The following is a 17,169-nucleotide window of genomic DNA, read 5'->3' as shown; positions in this document are numbered from 1 at the left end:
ATTTTTATTTCATTGGTTGTAATTTATTATTAATAGCCATAACAGAGAAGGCGGGAAAGACTGTTTAAACCTCTAATAATAAATGTATTATTAATATCGTAATAAGGTCATGATTTTTCAGGAGCAACTTTACAATAATATTGGTCTATACGGGGTGATTCTTTTATCATAAAACACTCATTATTTCAAAAAGTATTCATGTTTTTGAAAACATTTTTTTTACATACTTTCAAGTTGTTAAAAAGACACCCTGTATATTAAAAACCCACATCAAGAAAGTCAAACATTTTGGTACTAAACTTAATGCAATATGATCAGTATTATTTATTCATTTATTCTGGAAAAATCTTAAGTTTAACATTTGTTTCAAATGTTCATTATTTTGTTTATTGGTAGTGGAAATAGTAGAATTTTGGTAACTTACGAAAAAATCTTAAGTATTTAAATTTTTAATAATACATTTTATTAATATTATGATTGATGATACACAGTACCAGGATATGTTAGGTAACTTCTTAGTTTTTAGTTTTTAACAATCACTAATTTGTTATTTTATAGTTTAGCATTTAAAATTATTATCAATATGTTGATAATATCACCAATATATGACGAAATGAAAAAATATTTTGGTCCGTGAAGATTACAATTAGGTTAATTGTATATTATAAAATACAGAATAAAAGGGTAAGTAGCACCTTAAAATAAATACTCTAGCCTATACGATGTTTGAGTATTTGAATCACCCTTGGTGTAAAGCCTTAGTTTAATGACTCCTTTCAGGTAAATTTTTAGTATAATAATGGTAGCTAAAATTGTATTTCTATAGTATAAATATTTAGTTTTTTCAATTATTTAACACAATAAATAATAAAATAAATGTACATCTGACATATCAGTTGTTTTATTGTTTTACTTATCATCAAATACGTAATGAAAAAATGTCCTTATATTACAATCTAAAACCCTTAGAAAAAAAAAAAATAATAATAATAAAATAAATATCATAAAAAAGTTATTAAGTAAATACATTTAAGCTAATGTAATTTTCCATTTTGTTGATAATAAAATGTATGTACAATGTTTACGAGACATTTAGACACTGCATATACACTATACAGTGGAAAAATAATTGGTCACTAATTTTCAAGATAAAAGTACATTTTTTAATTAATTTTTACAATGGTATTCAATAGAAACTCAAACCTTTGTTGTGTAATAAATAAGAAAATGAAAAATAATCGGTTACCAACTCAATATTATAACCCAAATAGAGTGTAGTAATGAATTCAAATATAATTTTTTCTGTTTTAGATGGAGAGATCTAGAAATAAAGTAATATAAAAAAGGTTTTTGACGAATATAAAATACAAAATGGCACTTAAGCAGTGCTAGATGATGAAGTCTGTTGCCCAGGTACTGAATACTGGGGTCTGAAGTTGGTGAAGTTAGTGTTGCCAAACGCACCATTTAATTGTCCATTTTGAAAACCATTGGGATATTGATTGCTTATGGTACCTACTAGAATAATATTTTTTGTAATGTAAATTAATAAAACTATTTTAAATATGAAAAATAATATTTACCTCCAGATTGTTGTTGGGAAGTAGAAGTAGCTGAAGACGTGGTAGCAGCTAAACGAGATAATATAGATCTCTCTGACATTTGAAGTCGCTGGGCAACTGGAGGTATACGAGCCAATGTTGCTGGCAATCTGCTTACATCAGATTTCATGTCTGACAAAAGTTCTTCCAATTGATTTAGTACCTAAAATAATGATGAGCACCACTTTAATAATTGAATCTATAATTTTAACATTTTAATCATACTTTGTGAAGAACAGCATTGGCTGGTTTGTTGCCAGCTAAACTCTCTTTAGACAAGTGTTGGTGTGATTCAGCCAAGCACTCCACTTCAGCAAACCGAGCATTCAATGACATTGCTGGATGATTTGGATCTTGTGTAAGGTTCAAATAGGCAGCTCGCCTAAGTTGTTCCTCAATCACAAGTGCTTGTTCCAATAATTTAAATCTTCTTGCCAAAAATTTGTTCTTGATTTCTAAAAAGTTTCCTTTACCAACATCCATTTTAAAAGGTTCATTGATAATAGCAAAACGGATGTCATTTTGAATATCTTGCCAACGTCCATAACCATGTGTTACAATACCCGCCAATAGCCAATAATCATGTCTTAAAAAAATGAAACAATACAAAATATAAATTATAGTAAAGTTAGCACTAAATTATAATGTATATAATACACTTTAATAATTACTTTATATTTTAAATTATAAACATTTAAAATGACTGTAATACTTTTGACAGAAAAAAAAACACATACCTCCTATGCCAGATTTCATATTCGCGTCCAGGAACTGCTGCTTTTTCTTCATTTACCCACAATGTATGAAGTTCAGTAAAACCACCATCAGCTATGTTAAACATGAACTTCCTAGTGATTTTATCTTCTTTATCATTTTCAGTTCCAATGCCAGCTGCCACTTTAGCTCTTTCAGCCTCTTCTAATAATTTTTTCTTAGCTTCATCATCAGCTTGCAATGCCTTTGCTGATGCTTCAGCAGCTTTCTTTTCTTCCTACAATATTGGAAATTGAGAAATTGTTAATAATTAAATGATAAAAAAAAAACTGGCACGTACTTCTTTTTTATCAGCTGTGGATGATTCAGATTCCTTTTCTTTTTCTTCTTCTTTCTTCACAGTTTCAGATGTTGCTACAGAGTTAGTTTCTTTTTGTTCAGTTGATGAAGCATCAGACTGTTCAACCTTAACAACAGTGTCACTTTCTTGGGTGCTTTCTTTTTCTGGTGTTTTTTCTTCTGTTGGTTTTTCTTTTTGAAGATTCACTGCTTCTTCAGCTTCTTCTTTAACAACGACCTAAACATTTTTTTCACAAAATTTAATCAACAGTGCAGAATTTTATAGTATTTGCTTAATATAATAAAATATAGATAAACAAAATAGAGGTATACATTTGTTACGTCATTCAAAATTATTACATTATTGTGGAACTTGTTTAAATAATTATATTTATTTTTAAATTATTAAATAAACCTTACAGCTTAAATTATTATTATACTGTCAATTGTCGATCAAAAACTATCTGGCAAAAGCATCAAAACTATTCATTGTATGACAGTTTTTCATTAATTCTGATTAATTTAAAATAGATTTATTATGACTAAACCAATTTTACTCACAGTTGTTTCTTCTGGTGTGTCAACTTTAGCAGATAATTCATTTTCTATTTTAACAAGAGGTTTGTCAGTGCTTTCTTCAGATTTAATTTCTATTGGTTTATCATCAGTAGTTGCTGGCGTTTCTTTTAATTTCTCCTCAAGATCCTTGAAAATAATAATAATAAATAACAATTTATAACATAATATTTTAAGTAATTGAATTTAAGTGTTTACTTTTGGTTTATTGTCTGTTTCAATTTCAGTTTTTTCTGAAACAGTAGTTGTTGGTGTTGAAGCTTCGGAACGCGGCACAGGAGTTGAACTGGTAGATGCATCAGCAGCTTTGATAGTTTGAATTGGCTTACGAATAAGCTCAGGCATACTGTAGAAACCATTTATTTCTTCAAACTCTTGAACCTTCAATTAAAAAAAAATAATTTATAAAATTTAAATAATATACACTGCAAGATGTCTCCTAACTTTTTTTTTTATTTTATAGATTATATTCATAATATATGTCATTTTTAATTGTAAAATTTATATCAAACTATATGCATAATAGTTCCTGACATGTTCAACATGCAACATATTATGAAGAATAGTACATGCAATAATGATTAGGGATATTTTATATATTTTTAAATTGATCCCTACACTACGCAGCCCTTTAACAAATTTAGTGTGGCCCGCACTTAATAATACAACTAAATTGTATACTCTAAAATATAAAATTCTATAAATTGATGTGCCATTAATGAACTTTCTACAATATCCTTTTTTAAACAAAATTTCCAGTTTCATTTTATTATTCATCATTAAATTAAGTAAACAGTTGGACATTTTTATATTATTAATTATCAAAATGTATGCAGCCCGCAAGTAATTTAAAAAAATTACACTTGGCCCTTTCTAAAATCCTAGTGAGGACCACTGCTCTATAATATAATGCTTACTTTTTTACGAATTAGTGACATAACACCAATTCTTGTGAGTACATGTTGCCGACTTAAGCCTTCACGTGGTACACCATCAGCAAAATTTTCAGAATTATCAGCACCAGGTTCACATAAGTGACGCATAAATAATGAAACATATGCTTTGAAATTTTTTTCTGATTTACCTCTTAAATCTCTTACAAGCCTAGTTAAATAATTAAAAAATTGAAAAAAATAAATTATTAATTAATAATTGATATAAATAATAAGAATAATGTAAATCCAATATTACCATTGAGAGTTAAACGCATCTTGAGGTGGCATTCCATACCTCATAATTGCATTTAAGAAAGCCTTTCTTTGTCGAGCATTAAATCCAAGTACCTTGAATAATAAAAAAAAATTCATAGTTAAATAAATAATTTTTTACCAAAGAGGATTAATTAAATAAGTTTTAACTGTATGAACTAATTTTCATCAAAACAATTCTTATACTTTGTTTTAAACCTTAACCATTGAAAAAACCTCTGGTAGAATAAATATGTTGTAAACTTTAAATTTGATGTCAGTTAATCAACCTTTGTATTATGGCGACAAACTAATAAACATTTTCATACTTTGTGACACACAATAAAAAAAAAAAAAAAATTAATTTTTGTAAATATAGTGTCAACAAGGTTTGTACATTTAATATTAGTACTTTCATTGACATGTTTGGACTTACCCGGCGACACACCGGTTAAGAAACACTGAGTTAATCATTTGATTTACTCTTACTCATTCAACACATTCCTAAATCTAGTAGGTATTATTTCAGCGCATTTAGAGAAGAAATGAGTGGGTAATAAAAATCTTATGTACAAAGTATTTTGTGTAAAATAACTTGTATAAGATCACTCTGAACTCAATCTCATTTTACATGCCACTATGGTCTTATAAATTACTCTCAACGCACGTGTTTTACAGTTAATCTTAATAACGTAGAGGCAATAAATTTAGGTATCACTAGTAGAAAAAAAAAGTAAAAACATTTATTTTGAAATGTAGAAAAAGGCCTTTAATAAAAGCACAGATTACTTAATATGCTAATATTCTAAATCTATTTCCTTTAATTTTCCAATTAGGTAAACACAACATTTTATAATCTCTAAATGTTTGTTTATTCCATGTTTGGATTAATATCAAAGTATTTGCATGAAATTGCTACTTACTTCAATATTTCCACCCACTCTAGCCAATAATGGAGGCAAAGGTCGATCTCTCTCTTCTTTTCTTTCAGGTTTACGCTTAAGTTTTTTACCAGCTTCCCCATCCTTTTCATCAAAGTCGTCATCTTCTTTGTCATCATCTTTAAATTAGAAAATATCAAAAACAAAAAAGAGGTTTCCTATTTCAGAAATCATACCTGATGGAGCAGAAAAGTCTGAGTTATAATCAGACAGATTTTCTTGCCAGGTTGTATCTTCACGTGTTGAATCTACAACACCACCACCATCGTTGTAATTAACTTGTTTGCGGACACGTTTTCCTTTGCCTAATGTTCTGGAAATATCTTCTTGGTGTTGCTCATAATGATGACGAAGCAATTTAACCCAATATGCAGGATCAGTATTTTCTGCTTCCTGTTTTATTACTTCTGTATTAGCTTCTTCTTCTTCATCTTCTTCTTTAGTAACATAACTAGCCACTTTGAATGATGACAAATATTCATTTGACCAATTTTCTTTTTGTTCAATACCAATTTTTGAACGGTCTAATAATTCTTCAACTGCTTTGTCATCATAATGAATAGCTTCTTCTTCTTTACCCTAGTATTTAAAATAATGGTTTAATTATTATTATTATTTTTTTATATAAATTAATAATAAATACCTCTTCTTCTTTAAATAGTTCTTCAGTTCCAAATCGTAATATATCGTCTAATTCTTGTTTAGTAAAGTTAGTCTGTTTTCCTCCCATACCAGGTCTAACAACCAAGTGAGTTAACATCATTTTTCTTTTGGCTACTTGGGTAACTCGTTCTTCAACTGAATTTCTTGTTACAAAACGATATATCATAACCTAAAATAAAAATATATATATAATTTAATAATAATACTGAAATTATTAGAAAAATTAATACATATATAAAATTAATCATTACCTTATTTGCTTGACCAATACGATGAGCTCTTGAAAAAGCTTGTATATCATTGTGAGGATTCCAATCAGAATCATAAATTATAACCGTATCAGCAGTTGCCAAGTTAATTCCTAAACCACCAGCCCTTTAAAAATAATATTACATTTAACACTCACATACAACATTAATTTGTACTTTTTCAAAAGTAAATATTTACAAGCTCTAATTAATAAAACATTAAAAACATTTTATCATGTTTAAAACTATCCATTCAATTAATTCAAAAAAACCCTTTCCAGCCCATTGGGTCCATTTGGATACGTCTTTTATTCTTAAATGTTATTCCAATACAAATAGTTCGAAGACTCCATATGGACCCATTAAATACAAACAATTTTATGTTCTATCAAATGGATCCACTGTTTTTAACATATGATATTTATATTTTTTTTTTCTATTTTTTATTAATTTTTTGATAGCTAAGAAATAATATATTTTAAAAGTATAAAAAAAAAAAAAATGGGCGGGAAAGGGTTAAAAACTTGTTAGGTAAAACAATATTATACTGCTAATTTTATAACAATATAGAATTAAAAAATGATTTCATGAATATAATTTTATAAGTTAATTTTAACTTATATTTCTATAAAATACCTGGTTGAAAGCAAGAATACAAATTGTTGAGCACCAGGAGCGTTAAATCTGTCAATTGCTTCTTGTCTTTGATTTCCTGTTATTGAACCATCAATTCGTTCATATTTATAACCTTCTCCTTCAAGATAATCTTCAAGAATATCTAACATTTTTGTCATTTGAGAAAATATCAAAACTCTGAAAACATTTTTTATTAAATTAATGTTACGCTTACTTAATTTATAGATAGATCATTTCTTACATTAGAATACTAAACAACTTTGATGAGTTTAAATATTAATTTTATTACTTTAAGCTCACAATAGTGATGCAAATAACAAATTAATATTCAAGTATAATAAATAATAAACAGTATATTTAATTTACCGGTGATTTGTTTCTTGGAGTTTTTTAAGCATCTTAGATAATAAAACTAGTTTTCCAGCTGCTCTGGTCAGAGCACCTATTTCATAACTTCCATTGATAGCTGTTGGAGCTTCTTGAGCAGCCGCAGGGAATAGGTATGGATGATTACAACACTTTTTTAAATCCATCATAATATTTAACAAGGACACCTGTTGTCCTCCACCTCTTGGATTTAGAGCTTCAAAGTTTCTTGTTAATATATATTTATAATATTTTTTTTGCATTGGAGATAATTCAACACGCACAATAAACTCTGATTTTGAAGGCATATTCTAAAATTGTATTAATAGTAATTAATAATATATATTTCTTACAAATAAAATAAAAATATACCTTTAACACATCAGCTTTTAATCTTCTAAGCATGTGAGGTCCTAACATTTCATGAAGACGTTTGACTTGCTCTTCTTTTGAAATATCAGCAAATTCATTTTGAAAAACTGTTAGATCATTAAATTTCTCAGGCGTCAAAAAATTTAATAAATGGAATAACTCTTCTAGATTGTTTTGCAGAGGAGTACCAGTTAATAGTAGCTTATTACGAATATTGTAGCCAGCCAAAAGTCTAAAAAACTGTATACAAAAATAATGTAAAGTAAATTTAATAATATCAACTATATTATGTATATATTTTATTTAATTACTTTTGACTGGTTGCTTTTGAGTCTGTGAGCCTCATCCACAACTAACACAGCCCATTCAATTGATCCTAACAATGGGGCGTCTATTGAAATTAGTTCGTAGCTTGTAAGTAATACGTGGAATTTAACTACGCCTTTTATTTTATTACAACGTACACCAGAACGAGTATCATCAAATGAAAATTCATTTTCTCTAATTGTTACTCTAGAGTCTTTGTCTCCAACATAAGAGACAACATAAAAGTCTGGTGCCCATGTTTCAAATTCACGTTCCCAATTAATAAGTGTTGATAGTGGCACACTCACCTAAAATTTAATTTAAACAAATAATATAATAAATAAAAATACATTACATTTTTTTGTACTACTTACCAAAAATGGACCTTTGCAATGTCCTTCTTTATAAAGAGAGTATAAAAATGTTATAGTTTGAATAGTTTTGCCAAGACCCATTTCATCAGCTAATATTGTATCAATGCCCTGACCCCAAGAATATCTTAACCAGTTCAAACCTTCTAACTGATAAGGATGCAATTCCATACCAGTATCCACTACATAATCAGGTTGCTTTTCATACTTCTTTTTTAAATCTGATACTGGCTTATCAGGAGCTGCCACAAATTTGCGACTAAAAATAAATATAATGAAGATGTGATGTTAAATTATATAACTTGAAAATACATGTTAATAAAATTTCAAATTTCAAATTTGTCTATTAGTTAGTATATTTAATAGGTAACATTTATATTCATTTTAAAAATTATTAACAACTAAGCTCAATTAAAAAGAAAAAATGTAGGTATTTTTATATTACTTGAATACTCATCTTATAGTTTATAATAACAAAATTAAATTTAATTAAGTAAATTCATTAAGTTTTTCTTAAAATAAAAAATAAAATTGAATTCACTTAAACAATAAAAAATAACTTAAAGTAAAATATGTACATAAACTTGGTAAATGCAATAACATCAGTCCTTTATTCATGATAAATATTAAATAACATACCAAGTAAGTCCCATTGTTGCTTTAGGTGTTTCTTCATCTTCAACTGAATCTTTTTTGCTACTGCCCTTTTTCCCTTTCACTTTTTTGGTTTTCTTTGATGTATCACACGATGCTCTCAGTTCCTATTTAAAATCAATAATTACTTATTTATAAATATATAATTTAAAAAAAATAAAATTTACCCAATAATAATCAATGAATGATTTTAAATCGGTATATTCAGGATTTTCGTGTTCCCATGTAGCTAAGCTATATGGCAAATCTCGCCATTTAACTAAATACATCATACGTGCATCTCTTAAATGCTTATGATTTAAAATCCTATGGACTAATAGCCATTCTGGTTTTACACCATATCTAAAATACAAATATATATATTTATAGAATGAACAATTAAAAAAATTGTATCAAATTTAATGGTAATACCTGTAGAATTTTTCTTCTAATGCAGATTGATCACCGCCAACTTCACGAAGTCTTTTCCATCGGTTGTCCAATTCATCTAATGGTTCTTCTAATTTAGGCGGTTCATCCATATCATACTTTCGCATATAACTTCGAATAGTAATTGGATGAAAAACTTCCATCTGTTAAAGACATTTGATTGTTAAGTATTAAAATAATAAATCTCAATATTATGAGGAATATTTACTTGAACTTCAGACACCCAGTCACATTTCCAGTAACTCTGATCTTGCCATTTCACAAAATATTCACGTTGTCTTTGTTGCTTATTTCGTCGTCTGTTAACCTTTTCAGTTTGTTCATCAGCTGGTTTATTAGGGTCTTCTGGTAATGGTTTCCAACGCCAAGTCAAGATTTTCGATACTTTTCCAGGTAATGGTTTTGCCTAATGGTATTGCATATTAAAAATAAATTATTAATATGAATTGTTTAAATAAGTTAATTGATTTTAATTCATCTTTACCGAACATCGAGGGCACTTCCAATCACCATCAGGTACATCTGTAATAGGCGGACTCAAACAGAATGTATGATAAGCAGCTGGACATGAATCACAGCATAAAAGTTCACCTCCATCTTTACATACTCTATTGTCATAGTATATAATGTATTAATTATAAGTTTATCAAGAAGTTTTCATTTTTTAAGTGGCTAGGATTATTTACCTGCAAAATTCTTGATGTTCATCTTCTTCTTGTTCTTGTCCACCTTCACTTTCACAGTGTGGACATGACCATTTTCCTTCAGGAGTATCTTCTAACTCTGGATCCAAACATACAAGATGGTATGCTCTTGGACAAGTATCACATAAGATAATCTCTCCTCCTTGTTGGCAGACCTCACAATAATCTTGATGATCTGTTTGCTAATGTAAAAATTATTAAATATGTTAATGTTTTGTCTAATAATTAAAAAAAAAAAAAGTAGTGACACTTAAATAACAATATAGAATTATGAACTTACTTCATATCCTTCTTCACCATCACCACTACCATCTGGGAATTTGGAAGTCATTTTGGTCTTTTTCTTCTTTTTGGACTTATTACCAATTTTAGTTTTTGCTTTCTTTTTAGGAGCATCAGGATCTTCAACTTTTTTTTCTGGAACTTCAGCTTCTGCAGCAGCACCTTCTTCAGCTTCTTGCAGCATTTGCTCAAATTCAGCATCAGAATCACCTTGAGTGTCTCCAGTTCCTACACCTTCTGCATCATCATCCTAAAAAATTTAATAATAAATTATAAACATATCATCTAAATATAAATGACATAATTTCCAAAGAAATTAATTTTAATTTTAACTAACAGAACTTGCTTGTTTGCGTTTTCCAAGCCTAATTTTCAATGTGGGAACTTTAGATGTAGATCCTTGTGAATTTCTCTTATTACCACCACCACTACGCTTAGCACGATTACTTCGTTTTTTGCTCTTTTTTTCTTCTACTTCTACTTCTTCTTCTTCTTCTAATTCATCTAGTTCATCCACTGATCTTGACTGAAAAATAAAATAAGCCATATTATGAAACTTAATAATTAAAAGTGTCATAATCTTTTTTGTTCCTAAGTGCACATAATTGAACATGAATATTGTAGTTATACTTACTTTTAGTTTAAAACTATAATTACATTTTTTTTTTATACACTACATACCTTGTGTCTGGAAGTTGAACTTTTAGGCTGATACTCAGGTTCTTCATTAGCTTCAAATTCAGGCTGTTCTTGATGTGGGTTTTGTTGACAGAAGTCACGCCATTTTGCAGCAACTAACATCATCATTTTAGCAATCACAACCTAAAGGAAAAAAATTATAATACTATTCTAAATCGGAGATAATATTAAATTTCTTACCTTAGGATTTTCTTTCGCAAGAATAGGCCTAACATGTTGCTGAAATAATTTGTAAGTGGTTAAGTTTTGATAGTCTGCATCAGTGTAATCAATTGAAACATCTTGTAAACCAAATGTTTGACAGACTTCTTCAACTGATGGCATTCCAGCTAAAATTAGTAAAAAAAAGTAGTTTTTAATAACTATATCTAATATTTTACAAAATTAAAATTAAACTAAATCGTACTGCCATTATTATCTTGTGATGTACTAGGCTGATGATGCTTAGAAGATGAATTTTTTGATTTCTTAGACTTGCGATTTGAATAATCTGAATCGTTAGCTGCAGTAGTTTCTTCTTCAAAATTACCAAAGTCACTTTCCTATAAAAATAAATATATCCAATTATAAACTTAGGTTAAAATTTAATATTTAATAAAACAAATACCTCAGCACTATCTCCACCCCTTTTTCTTTTCTTCCTTTTCTTTTCTTTTTTGGAATCACTTTTTGCTTTACGCTTTTTACCTCGCTTTTTTTTGCGACCATCAGGATCATATTCGTCATCTTCCTCCTAAACAAATTAAATAATTAATATATAAATATAAAGTACCTATTTAAAAATGTATGACATTATTTAAAAGCAAATGTATTGAAAATTATTAATTGATAATACTAACCTCTACACGTTTTTCTTCCTCAGAATCAAATGAGTTTTCTACCCGACTTGATGGTTCATCATATTCTTCTAAAAATAAAATCAATTTTATTTAATATCAAGTGATAAACAACATAAATACCTATCTGAGATAGGATACCTAACCTTAATTTTATGTTAATAATATTGTCAAAGGAGGCGCGGATACAAAGGGGAGGGGGGGCTTTGGAGGCTGAAGTTCCTCGCTTAGGTCTTAGGTATCTACTTAAAATATTTCAAAATTCATACTTAATGTCTATGCTTTAATGTGCATGAAGTAAATTTTTTTATTTAACCTCCCTCCTTATTTAATTTCTAGATCCACACTTGTATTTAAGTAATTCAAGTATAGACTATAGGGCATAGGCATTAAGTATATTTTGATTAAGCTAGGTACTTCTTTACATAAAACATAAATATATAGTTAGGTGTTTATATACATGACTGAAAATGACCACTTTTATTTATAAATAGTGAAATTAAAGATGATTTTATCAGTCAAAATAAAATCTAAGTTTAATTTATTCCTTGATGTCTTATAGCTAACAGGAACAATCTTCGAGTAGGTAAATAACCAATTAAACAATAATACGAAAATTATGTGCGCAGTCATGAGCAAAATAATGATATCAAACTATAGAGTTGGGTAATGGATTTGTTGGCCAACAACGACGAATTGATAAGCATTTGGACAAAAAACGCACCGGTTCACGAGAGAACCAAAGTAAAAACGATCCCTCGACTTAATCCTCCACTTGTGTGAGCTTATAAACTTTGAAACCAAAACGTCAGCAGTGAAGAAAAAAGTGAGCGTTTTAGGCGGCAGGAGGGCATCGGAAAGGTAACGAGGCGAACCTTGTGGGATACCGGTTAACGTAAATGATATCGGAAATGGATCGTGTAATTATGATTTTTATTTATCAATATCGACCGCGGCATTGAAAAATCCAGCGGCGGCACCGTTCCACCATTTTGTTTACGGTTGGCCCCATTCGCGAAACCGATGGCCCTAATGAGCCGATTATGAGCGGGCGGGGGCGGGCGGGGGGACGACGAGACGGAACGGTGGCGGACGGTACGCGCGCGCCGCGGGGACGACGACACCGGCGGCGAAAAAAAAACCGCCGTCGTCGGCAGGGCAGCGTACGCGCCGGGCATTATTACCGGTGAAAGACTCCTCGACTTCTTCGTCCGATGCCATCGCGTTTGCCGGTGATCTACTGGCCGCCGCTGTGCACGTTTGATATCACCATCGGACGCGGACACCGCGACGGACGGACGGAGCAGCGAATGCCGTGCGGTCGTACTCGGAACAACACGCGCACCGTCGTTGTCGGTTTGTTGTGGTTTATCGCCGTTGTTGTTGTTGTCGTCGTCGTTATCGTTGTCGTAAGGCGACGCGACAGCCGTTGGCGGCGAACGGCGGTGGACGCCGAAAACGGAAAACACGAAACGAAAAAAAATTTATAATAATAATAATAATAATAAACGATATAAGCGTAATATCGCGGTGTAGACGGTTCGCGTTGTTTGGTTATTGTCTTTGGTGTACGCACACGGGGGGAAAAACGCGATCGGCGTTTGTGCGCCTGCGCTCTGGACTGCGCGCTCGTGGAAAACAGCGCCGCGGTTTCGGGTGGTGGACGATTTCGGAACGACCGCGTCCAAGACCAGACTGATCGCGGTGGCGCGGCGCGCGGGGGAGCGGTTCGGCGGCGCGGCGGTGTTGTTTGTGTCGACTCTTTAGCTACACCGTACACCGACCGTTGTACGCGAACTCACGAGCAACGCGATGGTGGGCGAGCGGCGAGTGGCGGTGGCGGCGTCGGTGGTGGGGAACAGGGAAAAATTATTACGGGGAAAAGAGACTGAAAAAAGAAAAAAATAAACCAAGGAAAAAAAGGAAGGGAATCGCGTATAAGATTTTTTTTTAATATCATGCTCAATGTTCATGCCATTGCTCCGGCCGATGGTACGCGCTCCCGATCCGGGCGACGTTACGAGTCAGGATCGCATCGCATTCATTATTATTATTATTATTATTATTATTAATAATATCGTGACTAAATAAACTTCTTTAGTCACGATTATTATCATTGCGTTCGGTATAGGATCGACGTCTCTGTATACATAATAATAATATATTATAACATAACGTTTTTATTTTATCGCCGCGGTGGCGTGATACCAACACCATCATAGGTTTTTTGTCCACAAAATTGTTTATGAAAATATCGAAAACCAAGGTCCTGCCGCCGCCGCCGATTTACGCACAAAACGATTTCGTTGTCTGTATTCGGTATTCATTTTTTACATTAAAATGCGACACCTAATAATATCGTTTCAGTCGAACTGCAGCCTGCAGGTACGACTCGATTTAAAAGGAATGCGCGCGGGTCGGACATGTCATATTGCTATAATGCTATCGTTGTGATATTATTGTGGATTCTCGCTAAATTCTAATGAGCGCCGGCATCGACGACAGCGCCAATAACAACATTAACAACTAGGTATAACCTATAAAAATACAAAATAATTTGTATTTTGAATAATCAGAGACCGTGTGAATAATGCATACCTACGTTATCATGCGTTTCCGCGTGTATTTTATTACTATCGTCAGGAAGATTACCACCTATATAGATACCTCATAGGGGGCATAGACCTTTTGCTATAGTGTAGTATAGTATAGTATTTTCGAAAATACGCCGATTAATTGTACACATATTATAATATGTAAAAATTAAATAGGTACCTACATTATAGTATTTTGTGACCATATCACTGAGTAACTTATACCAAGTTATTCGCCATCTCGCAATCACATATTAACAGTATGTGTTCATCAATCGTCATGATGATAATCATATCATTTGACATTTTGACATAATCGAGAATTTATTATCGGTCGACAATTTTAAACCATAAGTCACATCACCGGTCCCTCGTGTCTTTTTTATATAGGTAGATACTTGAATAGTGGTATTAATGTATCATAAGTTAATAGTTATAAGTTTATAACCTTATTTACAGGTAAGAGATACTCATTTTCTAGAATAAATATTATATAGTATATGCACTATCCATACAGTGTCCTAATTTTAGAAACGTATCTTATATAGGTAACAGTTACCTAACCTTATTTCACTATATTTAAATTGTTGTTTGTTATAGTAAGTTATAATTTACATATCTATAAATATAGAGAATATAATAGATTTATATTTATATTTCTTAAAACTAATCTGGGTAAAAACACTAAAAACACTTCATTGTAATTTGTAGTGGTATCCAGACCTAGTACCTAATAATATAAATTAAACGCTGAGGTAGTAATGGGCAGAACAAAAATTAAGAGAATTTCACCCGTATGAAGCGCGATAAAGAAAATATGTAAGTAATTTTATTATTATTATTATTTATCTTTCAGTAATATTCATTTATATTCATCATCGATCTTTTTAAAATTTATTGTATTCGTAATACAGATGAATGTTTTTATAATGCAGAAAAAACACTAGTCTGTAGTAGTTAGCGATATTTTATAGACAAAATATTAAATGATAATAATAATTAGGTAATGCCCATATGCTTAACGTCCGAGAAAACAAATATCGGATATTCTAAATTTGATTTGCCTAATAAATAACCCCAGAAAAAATAACCCCATATGAGATTTTATAAGATTTTAAATGATAATAATTGTATAATATTCAAAACTATTATGTATATTCTAATAAATACATGTAAGTGTAATATTTTAATTTTTAAGTGAATTATGAACATTTTCAAATATTTAATATTTTTCTTACTCATAACTAACCTAAAAATTAAAATATCGTAAAAAACAAACGAGAAAACACAGATTGTGTTCTTACCTAAGAGATTGATAATAAGTCAATTCACTCTAATATCAAAACTAAAAGCACACTATATCTATAAGTCCTATATTTATACTTATATTGTTAAAATATGGACTTCCTAATCTTCCCATGTTACTTAGTAAATTAGTTTGAAATATCAATAATATATTAATAAATAAATAATATAATAATTTTAAACAAATAGTCAATTTTTTCATTTACGGTCAATAATATATAAATAAAAAAACTTAAATAATATAAATAATATTAAATGTTAATTATAATGCATAAAAAATACATAATAATACCTATATTGATATTAGAGTAAATTGACCTGTTATCAAACTTTTAGGTAAGAACATAATCTGTTTTTTCGTTGGTTTTTTACGACATTTTAATTTTTAGGTGAGTTATGAATATGAAAAATATTAAATATTTTAAAATGCTCATAATTCACTTAAAAATTAAAATATTTTATAAAATATCCACATACACGTATTGATTAGAATATACATTTTAGTTTTGAATATTATACAATTATTATCATTTAAAATCTTACAAAATCTCATATGGGGTTATTTTTTCGGGGACTAAATTTCCGGGGTTATTTTTTCGCGGTACCTCTAAATTTACATGTATAAATACTTTTTTCACGTTAAAAACCATTACCTCATTACCTGGGCCCGGGGGTGAACTGTTCACGAGTTGTGTAGTGTTAGCACGGTTGTTGGATACTTTATACGGTCATACGGAAAAAATAAAAACCGTGGACATTTATTCAGTTAACATATTATATAGAATAAAATTATCAAAATAAGAAATCAAGGGATGTAGATCTTCAAAAAAAATTGAATATATAAATATTTTATTAAGTATTCCGTCAACTGATAAAAACGCCAAGGATGTTTATAATTTTATACTCCTTTCTTTAACATTTTGGATAATCCTATAAAAATCCTTATAGATATTGTATTTATCGCCATGTAGACTGACAGTATTGACACAAACAAACAAAACAACCCTACATTTTTATTTTGTGGTTTGGTCCATAGTGTTTTCTTATAAATTTCTACTAATCAATATGAATTGCAATCGTGATTGAGATTACACGAGTTTGATTAAGTTTTGAGTAATTTAATCGTACCTCTTTAAAAAAAATGTAGTACCCAGTTTATTTTTAACGTATAAATTGTCCGAGATAAATAATTATTAGTTAATTATAAATTTATAACCATACAAAGTGTCGTGGTATGCAAATCAAACAACAGACAGTACCAAGTTCCGTTTAGTGGTTTGCACAGTTGACAGTTGCAGCTATGCAGCATCGCTTATTAAAATAATCGAAAATACAACAATTATTAT

The 17,169-nt window shown here is 30.2% G+C and overlaps 1 protein-coding gene across 6 annotated transcripts; it reads right to left on the bottom strand.

The window, feature by feature from the left end:
• Nucleotides 1–879: 879 nt before the first annotated feature.
• LOC132918045 (chromodomain-helicase-DNA-binding protein Mi-2 homolog) lies at nt 880–13,514 on the bottom strand. Of its 6 annotated transcripts, none has more exons than XM_060979098.1 (32): nt 13,109–13,514; nt 11,928–11,995; nt 11,696–11,821; nt 11,495–11,630; nt 11,269–11,417; nt 11,071–11,211; nt 10,727–10,915; nt 10,388–10,639; nt 10,090–10,289; nt 9,888–10,011; nt 9,612–9,809; nt 9,386–9,546; nt 9,142–9,316; nt 8,960–9,081; nt 8,324–8,579; nt 7,955–8,257; nt 7,644–7,883; nt 7,272–7,582; nt 6,906–7,082; nt 6,273–6,396; nt 6,002–6,190; nt 5,535–5,937; nt 5,341–5,477; nt 4,422–4,513; nt 4,148–4,334; nt 3,429–3,611; nt 3,216–3,359; nt 2,656–2,892; nt 2,339–2,592; nt 1,827–2,187; nt 1,584–1,764; nt 880–1,515 (listed from the first exon to the last, which is right to left on the bottom strand). In XM_060979098.1, the coding sequence occupies exons 1-32, from the start codon at nt 13,143–13,145 to the stop codon at nt 1,379–1,381; spliced, it is 5,994 nt and encodes a 1,997-aa protein (XP_060835081.1). In that variant the 5' UTR covers nt 13,146–13,514; the 3' UTR covers nt 880–1,378. The 6 variants fall into 6 exon arrangements, with proteins under 6 accessions (XP_060835081.1, XP_060835083.1, XP_060835084.1 ...); XM_060979100.1 differs by having other exon boundaries at nt 880–1,518; nt 11,498–11,630; nt 13,109–13,513; XM_060979101.1 differs by having other exon boundaries at nt 880–1,518; nt 10,736–10,915; nt 13,109–13,512.
• Between the last annotated feature and the right edge of the window lie 3,655 nt (nt 13,515–17,169).

This window comes from Rhopalosiphum padi, chromosome 1 (assembly GCF_020882245.1).
Source record: "Rhopalosiphum padi isolate XX-2018 chromosome 1, ASM2088224v1, whole genome shotgun sequence".
In the NCBI taxonomy this organism is placed as follows: Eukaryota; Metazoa; Arthropoda; class Insecta; order Hemiptera; family Aphididae; genus Rhopalosiphum; species Rhopalosiphum padi.
This window is presented reverse-complemented; position numbering and strand designations above follow the sequence as displayed.